The sequence below is a fragment of the Pelophylax lessonae genome (assembly GCF_965119305.1).
Source record: "Pelophylax lessonae genome assembly, chromosome: 1".
Taxonomy (NCBI): domain Eukaryota; kingdom Metazoa; phylum Chordata; class Amphibia; order Anura; family Ranidae; genus Pelophylax; species Pelophylax lessonae.
The window spans coordinates 59,249,274-59,260,002 of NC_138768.1; the positions used below are offsets into that span (position 1 = coordinate 59,249,274).

Sequence of the window (10,729 nt, forward strand, 5' to 3'; positions counted from 1 at the left end):
TTGCACATTGGTGTGATGCGGTAACCCTGCAAATCCACTGCGGGTTCCCGCATTGCACCCGACTCACAGGCAGTTCACACTGCCATATGCGAATTGCTGGGAGTGTCAATACAAAGGTAACGATACCCCCAGATTAATTCACATATTGCAGTGCAAACTGTCAGTTCAGGCAGAAATGGAATCGCATAGGTGTGAATACCCACGCGATCTGATTCTGGGGCAGACCAAAAAAGGGTCTTGCATGACTTTGGTCCAAATGCAATGCAAATTCAGCCATGCAATCTGTACAATCTGTATGGCTGAATTCACATTGCAAAGACATCGCATGTGATTTGCACAGCAGTGTGGTGCGAATCACATGCAATGTCTTCCATTGCACCAGTGTAAATCTAAGTGTCTGTAAAAAAAAAAAAAGTTGAAGTCCAGGAAGCATTAGACATGCATTTACATCTGTTTTCAGTCAAGAAATCAACTTTGAACACCACAATTCCTGCCAGTGACAAAAATGTTTTACACTGTCTGACCTGCTGCTGCTCTGGCTCTGCACACAGGTCAGGGTGGTTGGGGGATGGGTGGGTGGCTGGCTAGCTCCTCCGAGACCTCGTCCACAGTCTTCACTCTCTCTCTCTTGCACTCTCTCTGTCTGCAGCATCCGACGATCTCCTGGCTGTCCCCCACGGCAGGGATGTGTGGCCCCGCCCCTCAGCTGAATTCTTCAGGGAGGAGAGGTGGCCGGAGCGCCTGTCACTATCATCATCCCCACAGCTCCATTAAAGCACTCTGATCCTGGCCAGCACCTGACTCCTCTCCTATAGCCGCATCCACCGCCGGCAAGGATCCATTCTTCACTGCATTATTGGAGCACAGATGTCCTCCATTCTGCAGTGCAAGCTGTGTGGGCACCTCCAGGGACGGACTGCTGAGCCTCTCATGGGGCCCCCCCCCGAATGGTCAGTCCGCCCCTACACAGTACAGTCACAGAGAACTTGCTGCACAGGCGCCCTCTCGTTCAGCTAATGTTATGTGCATAAGCGAACGCGAGCGGGGTGGCAACAGGGGTGGCAAGGATGTCGTCTGGGGTGGCAATTGCCACCCCAGCTAGCCCTCTGGCTCCGCCACTGATCGTTTATGAGCCACAGACACCAGTGTAAAGAAAACATAATGTTTGTACTGTGTATAGGTGTCATAAGGGCAAGCAGGTTACACACAACAATGCACAGGGTAGGTACTAACTATTAATTAGTTTATGCTGAACTTGACCCCAAATGTTTAGATATTATGACCTCATCTAGTTGCTTGGCATGTACTTAATATATATTATTTTTTATTAACAGGTCATGTTATTCCTAGTTGTACAATTGCCAGGATGACTGTTGATGCTTTGCAGTGTTGCTCATAACTGGAAAAAATTAAGGAGGCTGCTACAGCATTACAATGCAAAATGTGTGACTTTGTTGACCTGCTTGCAAAATTTTAAGGTTACGTTTTATGTTTTTTTGCTTTAAATTGGGATATTTTTTTTCCCCCAATGTTCTTAAAAAATGTTATGGCCTATTTTTTGGCCAATAACTGATCATGTGCAAGAGGTGTTCCAAAGTTTTTACAATTTTTATACAGTTTTATACAGGGCTCCTATGCATATGATAAAGTTTTATAAGTAATAAATAAGAAGACTTGAAGAACTATTTTGGTTCAGTTTTGTTTACATGTCTACTGAACAAAGTTCCCTGAAATTCAAAGCAATCTAGATGTTCTCACCAAAGAGAGTCTGGTGTTTAAGCACTTTACAACACCCTAACCCTAACCCTTACCCTGTGAATGTGTGTTATTGAAAAATGTTTCCACTCAACAATGTGTGTTATAATATTTCTCTGGCTTGCCGTTGGGGGGGGGGGGGGGGCAGGTCTAAAGCTGTGTAAGGTGGCACAAAATGTATGATGGCTGTCCTGTTCACATAATTGAATGTTAATTAAAGCATTTTAGTTTGTGTGTATAATTATCAGCCTGCCAGAATGATTGTTCCTTCTGGACCAGTGGCCATCTAACAAGTGATATTTACTAGTACACTGAGTGCACAATGATGTCTGTCAACTGAGTGGCAATCAGTCTACACATATACAGGTTCTATTTAAAGGACTAGCACTCCTAGGATTCTATATGTCATTGTGATAGGTACTAGCACTCAGTGTACGGAGATCAGTGTAATATATAGTGTATCGCAGCTTAGTTTGTCCATTTCACTTTACATTACCTATATATAACACATATCTATACACTGAGCGAGTTTCACATAACACTGACATTTCCTTACATTGGTGGGCAGTGAGAAGGATGTCATAAATTAACACAACATAACAGGTGGAGGTAAGTTGTTATTACACTAATGTATTAATAAAAAATAAAAGTATGGGGACCTTCTGGCCAATGACCACCAATGTAAATGGACATTGGGTGGACCTTTGGTGTGACCTACTTTACAATGGGAGAGGGTTTTTCGAATTTAACTGGGGTGCTGAAGGCCCTGGTATTTTGGCCACCTAGCAATGCCCCAGAGCTTTGAAATTTCATATTTTGCTTATTACATTGTATATAAATTATATTAATCAATATACTTGACATATGGACCCAAATGCACACGTTTCTTCCAAAATGTAGATTATCTTTAGTGAAACATGTGGTGCTTAAAAATAATTACGATATAGCGACCTCGTGAATCAGTTAAGGTGTAATCTCACTATTGGAGCAACTGGTAAACCAAACACACATGGCCAAAATCGAATTTGAACAGCTGGGGAGAGACAACAGTAGATAAACACACTGATGAATGTATTAACCCTTCAAAAGTCACACATATATAATACACGATGAACAAAAAACATGTTGATTTTGGTATGTACCCAAAATATTAAAATACACACTCCTGAATAAATGCAAGATTTTTTAATTGCATAAATAAGAATATATTGATACAAATTAGACTGTATCGGGCAGGAATTGCTGCCAAGAAACGGCCCCTTTCCCCACAAAATATTCAACATATTGTTGTCTAACATCACGGGCACTTCTGGATGGCAAGCCAGAACGGGCTACTTCCATGGGTGTCATAGGATCAACAGGCCCACGTTGTTCAGCCTCTACACTCGGCCCTGGCATGGCAGGGTCACTCTCAATTGGCTGAAAACTTACATATGTCTCTGCATGCCTGCGCAAAAAATTATGCAAGATGCAGCAACAGAGGACCACATTATTAATTTTGTGTAATGCCAGATGGATGGAGCTCAAGAAAAGTCGAAACCTATTTGACATTATCCCGAAGGCATTCTCCACCACTCTTCTAGCACGGGATAGGCGGTAATTGAAAATCCTTTGCTCGGGGGTGAGGTTTCTCAGAGGGAATGACTTCAAAAGATGCTCCCCAAGTGCAAAGGCATCATCAGCCACGAAAACAAAATTGAGACCCTCAATTGTTTGCTCCCTGGATGGCAAGTTGAGAGTGCCATTTTGTAGCCGCCGAGCAAACTCGGTTTGGTCAATGACTCCCCCATCAGAATTGCGGCCATTCTTTCCAATGTCCAAAAACAAAAATTCATAATTAGCATTGACAATTGCTAGCATGACAATGCTAAAAAAACGTTTGTAATTGCAAAAATAGGATCCCGAATTAGGTGGTGGGACAATGCGGACGTGCTTGCCATCAATAGCACCCCCACAATTGGGAAAATTCCACTGCTCCTGGAATTGGCCAGCAACTTCCTGCCACTGCTCTGCGTTGGACGGAAACTGTTGGGAAAAAATTTAAATAAAATTAGTACTTGAGCACATCGCATTATTACACACACATTTGGCAGAAAAATGCTTATGCAACTTTAAGAAACGAACAACATGAAGGGAATCTTTACCATTTTGGGGTATGACATCTACATACATGTAATTTTCACCTCCTAATGTCATAATATTGTAATTCACCAGCTACAGCTTTTGTATATGCTGACCTTTTTTGTAAATTTCTTTTTATTAAAGTTTTTGAACAAGCAATACATACAAAAACACAGTAAAAAAAAGCAAACAGGCTCCCCCCAGCATGAGGGAACCATATACAAACAGTGAACCCCCCCCCAACCCAGGCAACCCAACCCCAAGTAAACCGGATGTTTCTCAAGTAGGTTGATATACTGTAAGTGGAAATAAATGAGTGTGGATCACTCCAATAAACTCAAATATATGGTGCAATAATTACCCATACAAAATAATACAAAAACAATATATACAAATGGCAAGAATACGTGCAAAAATATTATTAATAAGTGGCAAGATTACGTGCTAAAATATTATTGAGAAATATAAATAAATAAATTTGTGACAGTCCATAAAAACGTGACTAAAGTGCAAGGTGCTGTATACAAAGTCTCTTTCGTGCAGTTTTGCGGTCGGTGGTGACTCCTGTGACCCTCTGTTTCACCCTTCAGTGCTCAAAGGTAAGGTAGCCCACTTACCAGATGTAGTGGATTCTTATGGCATACGCCAAAAAGAATCTATATGCGCTTGTATGTATCTCCTGGTTTCAGATGATCCGGTTCCGAAGACGTCATATCTCTGACGAAACGCGTCAAGTTGGAACGCACGCTGCCTCGCTCTGAGCTACTGCTGGACCGCACGCCGGTTACACCACTTCCGGGTACGGCGCAAACAGCGGAACCACACCAGCGTCCTGTCATACTGTGCCGCGAGGCAATACAGGAGCTCAGTAGCGGCAATCTACCTACTATTTGACCCTCAAACGGGTACCCCCTTTTTTTGCTGTGACCCTTCACTGTTTTTTCTTGCGAGTTTGCACAAGTGTTCATACTGTTTTTGGAGGTTTTACCACAGTGTTTTTATGGACTTTTACCGGATGTTTTTAATATGAAGAGTGTGTTTTACAATGTGTTCGAGTGAAAATAAAGGTCGTTACCTTTTTACACTATGAGGAGCATTTCCTTTTCTTGTTTATCCCGAGTGCATATGGGCTCAACACGGAACCGGATCATCTGAAACCAGGAGATACATACAAGCGCATATAGATTCTTTTTGGCGTATGCCATAAGAATCCACTACATCTGGTAAGTGGGCTACCTTACCTTTGAGCACTGAAGGGTGAAACAGAGGGTCACAGGAGTCACCACCGACCGCAAAACTGCACGAAAGAGACTTTGTATACAGCACCTTGCACTTTAGTCACGTTTTTATGGACTGTCACAAATTTATTTATTTATATTTCTCAATAATATTTTAGCACGTAATCTTGCCACTTATTAATAATATTTTTGCACGTATTCTTGCCATTTGTATATATTGTTTTTGTATTATTTTGTATGGGTAATTATTGCACCATATATTTGAGTTTATTGGAGTGATCCACACTCATTTATTTCCACTTACAGTATATCAACATTTATAATATTCACACCGTTGATTAACCCATTATTTAAGCTGTTCATTTAGTTAGAACAGGGTAGCGCAGTATTTCCCTATCTCACATATTTCTAGATCACTATATTATAGTGCACTTGATTACTTTGCTGCTTCCCACAGACACTATATATATATATTTTTTTGCACCTAGGTGCGAGTAATACCCATTGTTTCTCAAGTAGGCCAGAATTTTAGGACCCGGAACGACAGAACCCAGGCATACCAAACACCCAGTCGCCCCAGCTCCCAGTTCACACATAGAAGCATCACTCAATTAGGTGGACAGCATCAAGGCAAAATTCAGAAGACATTCACCTCACCGTTTCAGAAGATTCCACCCATGCCCTCCACACCTTCTCAAATTTCTTGGGGCACCCTCTGGACAGATAGGCCGCCTTATATAGAGGCAGTACAGCATTCACCAACCCCTTCCAAAACAACAGGGAAGGCGGGGCTACCTTCTTCCAATGCAACAATATGGCTTTTTTGGCGTAAAACAATAGGATAGTCAAAAGGGTCCTATGTGCCACAGAGGGAACCACCTCCTCCACCAAACCCAATAGACAAACGCTGGGGGTCAACGGGACTGGGGTCATCAGCACCCCCCCCCCCCCCAAACAGGAGGTAACTTCCGACCAGTATCGTTGAATCAATGCGTAATCCCAAAAAATGTGCGTCGCATTCGCCGGGGAGGCAGAGCAGCGCCAGCATTCAGCGGAGGAGGTGGGATAAATTTTAGCTAAGCGAGCAGGGGTGTAATATACCCTATGAAGAAACTTAAATTGTATGAGTTTGTCCCTGGCAGCAATTACTGTAAATGTTTGAAGTGTTCAACCCACATATCATCCCAGTCCTCAAACTGGAGATCAGGAATTTCAGCAGTCCTGCGTTCTTTACACTTAACAATACTCGATGGAGTCAGTTTAAATAAATCCTTGTAAACAGAGGACAACGTCTTAGTAAGGTCAGAATCAGGTCAGCATTAATTCCAGGTCAGATGGTACAGGCTCAATCGTAGAATCAGTAAATTGGCACCTAAATACATGGCGCAGCTGCAGATACCTAAAAAAATGGGTAGTGGGTAAGTCATGCCGAGTGCGCAAGTTGTCAAAAGACAGCAGGTCCCCCTCTGTGGTTATGTCCCCCAGCGTCTTAACCCCCACAGTAGCCCACACCATAGGGTCTGGTAATCGATAAAAATGGGGGAGTTTGGGATGCATCCAGAGGGGAGTAGATGGGGAAAGTCCAACATAGCTGGGGCAGGCCAGCTTCACAGTCTGACCCCATGCCCTAATAGTAGCCCTCATGGATGCTGTCAGCGGGAGGTCCGAGCCCACGCCCCGGTACAAAGTCAGACGGAGGCTCTCATACGAACCCAAATGAGCTGCTTCCAAAACCGTAGCGGAGTCCCCCTCATCCGCCCTCAGCCAGCCCCGCACAAACACCATCTGCCCAGCCAGGTAGTACTTACGCCAATCCGGGAGAGCAAGACCCCCGTTACCCCAGGGCTCCTGGAGGGCCCGTAGGCCAATCCTGGGAACCCCAGGGGACCAGAGGAAGGAGCTAATAATACCATCCAGCTTGCTAAAAAACTTTTTCAGTACCCACAAAGGAGAGTGACGCAAAAAATACAATACCATCAGAAGAAATTTCATTTTTATGAGGGCAATCTGCACCAGCTGCTGGAGCCTAGGAATGAGCGGGAGGAGATTCAGGGCATAGTAATCCCTCGGATGTCTAGTTACCCGAACCCCCAGGTAGGTAAGGGTGGCAACCCAACAATGGGAAGGGCCATCGTTGGTCACCGGTCCAGGCACCCCAGTTAAAGAAAGCATTGAGGACTCTCCCCAGTTCACCTTGAGTCCTGAATACTTACCAAATTCATCCAGGATATGCAGAACAGCATGCAGGGAGGGACCGGGATCATTAAGAAAGAGGAGCATGTCGTCAGCATATAACGCCATACACTCTTTAATAGAGCCCACCCTGACCGCCTCAAATCCCTGCGAGGAGCACAATGCAATAGCAACAGGTTCAATGGTAAGTGCAAAAAGGAAGGGGGATAGGGGGCAACCCTGCCGGGTCCTCCTACCTACCTTAAAATACACCGAGGTCGACAGTCCCAAGCGAATGGCCGTTCGAGGTAAGGAATATAACAGTTTCACCCAGGTCCGGAAGTTGGGGCCAAAACCCATTAATGACAGGACAGTATGCATATAAGCCCAATCGACAGAGTCGAAGGCCTTTTCTATATCAATAGAGACCACGACTCGCTGCGAAGAAGCTTCACCCGGGAGTTGGAGATGAGTAAATAGACGCCGGATGTTTGTATCCACCGATTTCCCCGGGATAAAGCCCGTCTGATCAGGGTCACGTTTTTTTCAGGGCGAGCGCTAAGTTACCATCCAGGTGAGTCTCCTGCAGGAGGAGGACATGCGGCTTTGCCTGCTTTAAATATTGGAAAACACTAGCCCGTTTATATTTACTATTGAGACCCCTCACATTCCATGAGAGAAAACGTATGGTATCAGCCATGAGAGTCTATAAAAAACAGTGAGAGGAACCCAGGAAAATAAGAGCGCCACCATAAGCCATAATTGAGTCATGAACTGAGAGGGAATAGCAGCAAAAAGGTCCAAAAAATCTTAAATAGCAGAAGGTTGAGTTGCCCATAAAACATCCCCAATGCCCTTATACCAGCAACCAAAAAAAAGAAAAAAACTAGCAACAATCAAGCCTGTATGAGGCTCAAGCCCATAACTCCCCAACATCTGGAACTGTGGACGAGTGTCAAATGCAATCAAAAGTTCGGCAGTCACTTAGTTGGCAATGAAAAGAGACTCCAACGGAGCCCCCGGAACCAACAGGGCAGCCAAAGGGGCATAACATAAAGCAAACGGGAATGTCTCCTTAGCCAGGAAGAGGATAGGCCCACTGAACATCAAAGCAGGGAACTACAAGTAGGATCCAGAGATGGGAACAGACTCAGAGCGGCACCTTAGCGCAGGCTATCCAGCCAGTCAGAGACCTCCTGCGGCGATTCATAAAATTTAACAGCGCCATTGTACTGGATCCGGAGCCGACTTGGATACAACATACTGTATTTGATCTCTTTATCTTGGAGATGCTTGCGAACCTCCGTGAATGAACGACGTTTCCTCTGAGTTTCAGCCGAGAAGTCAGGAAAGAGCATAATCCGGGTATTCTCAAAGTGCAGATCTTGATGTTTCCTGGCCTCCGACAAAAGCATGTCACAGTCCCTATAGTTTAGGAATTTAACCAGGAAAGGCCGTGGTAGGATACCCGGTGGCCTAGCTCCCATGGGGACACGGTGCGCATGCTCCACAACATAGGTAGGAGGGAGATCAGTAAGGGACAGCAGTTGTTTAAAAAACTTGTTCAGCAAAGATGGCCGGTTTATTCCCCTCCGCACCCTCAGGGAGTCCCACCACCCTAACATTGTTGCGGCGTTGGCGGTCTTCCGCATCATCAGCTCTATGTTGCAGGGATTTGACCAGGTGTTGCAGGTCTGACAGCTGCGAGGCATGTGCGTGGGTACTGTCCTCCACCTCAGAGATACGTTCCTCAGCAGTGGTTATGCGGCCCCGCATTTTATCTAGGTCATGCCGGATCAGCGTGCACTCCGATGCCAGGTGGTCTATCTTGACCATGAGCGCCGCTTTGCTACTATCAATGGCCACCAGGATGAGAGCCGTGATGGCCCGTTGGTCTTGCTCCAGCAGCGAGGGAGAAGGTAAGGAGACAGGTACCTGCAAGTCCGGAGGAGAGATAGCTCCCTGCTGCGCCGCATCCATCTTCGCGCCCGCTCCCCAAGCACGCCGAGGGACGGATGATGGCTCCAAGATGGCGGAGGTGGAGCTTTGCCCTAGGCTGCAAGCGGAGCGGATCTGCCTCTGGTCCGCTTGCTTCCCGCGCTGCGGTTTACAGGCATAAGTGGGCATCCCCAAGACGCACAAGGACTCCCCCACAGTAAGTAACCCTCAGATAGGTAGGAAAAGTGCCCCAAACAGGGATAAGATCAGGATAAGCCGGAGCTCCGCTGAAGCACCTCCTGCCGCGATCACATCCGGCCACCGCTGACTTTTACATTTAGCATGGGTGGGTGGGTAAAACTATGCTTTTAAACATCATTAAGGGCTTGTGCCCACTGAATGTTTTTATATCAGAAATTAAACATACACAATCATAGGTTTGAATGGATGGACTGATGTCTTTAATAAACCTCATAAACTATGTAAAAAGACATTTCTAAAGGAATAATTGGTTCTGGGAAAGTCAGAAAATTACACCGATACAATATACTGTTAACAGGCTATGCGTTTAGGGACACATAGGAGAGAATGCTGGGGTGGTTACTGGGTCATTTTAAAAATGATTAGGAAAATATATAGCTTTACTACTATGTGCATGAGGCCAGAGGGTAGTTACAAAATAATGACATCTGTAATTTGATGTACATCCAAAATGATCTAAATTAGGTTGATATGACAAATACATGGAATGTAATATAAAAATATGAAACATACCTTGATATAGTCCTTCTGCAAGACTTTAATGATAGCAGAGCAGGTCTCAGGGATGATGACTCCAAGAGCTTGGGGGGAGATGCCTGTGGTGAACTTGAGATCCTGCAGTCTTCTCCCTGTTGCAAGATATCTCAATGTTGCAATTAGCCTTTGCTCAGGAGTAATTGCAACCCGCATACATGTATCCTGCTTCCGAATATAGGGGGACACCAAGGCAAGAAGACGGTGAAAAATTGGATCCGTCATCCTCAAATAATTCCTGAAGTCATCAGGATTGTTTTCCTGTAGCTCCCGCTGCAAGGACATGTGGGAAAATTGCTTGCGGTTGAGCAACCGATTTTTGGTCCAGGAGGTCCTCTTTTTCTTCTTCTTGCAAAGAACTCGGCTTAGAGCAATTACTCCCAGCCCAACAACAGCAAGAGTAGAATCCTCGGTCATCATAATTGCTTCTCGAACGATGTCTCGGAAACTAGCGAAATGTCGTTAACCAAACAAATGGTACCGAAATCAGCGTGAGATGCCCAGAAGGGTCACGGCCAAAAACTCACTTCCTCTTTTGTAGCGTCGGACGTAGTGACTTCATCTTTTGTCGGACGAAAAAATTTGTGTGCAGTCTAGAGCACATTCCAACCAACAGGCACGCACTCTGGACAAATGACGGACGACCGGTCGGCGGAAATTCGTTGCGTGTGTACGAGGCTTAAGCCAGGTGTCCTGGGCTGGTGGAAGTG

General features: G+C 45.1%; 1 protein-coding gene across 1 annotated transcript; it reads right to left on the minus strand.

The window, feature by feature from the left end:
* Positions 1 to 2,973: 2,973 nt before the first annotated feature.
* LOC309569325 (putative nuclease HARBI1) lies at positions 2,974 to 10,304 on the minus strand (the record flags this gene model as incomplete). The annotated part of the gene is made up of 2 exons (XM_082275119.1): positions 2,974 to 3,780; positions 9,999 to 10,304. The coding sequence occupies 2 exons, from the start codon at positions 10,302 to 10,304 to the stop codon at positions 2,974 to 2,976; spliced, it is 1,113 nt and encodes a 370-aa protein (XP_082131245.1).
* Between the last annotated feature and the right edge of the window lie 425 nt (positions 10,305 to 10,729).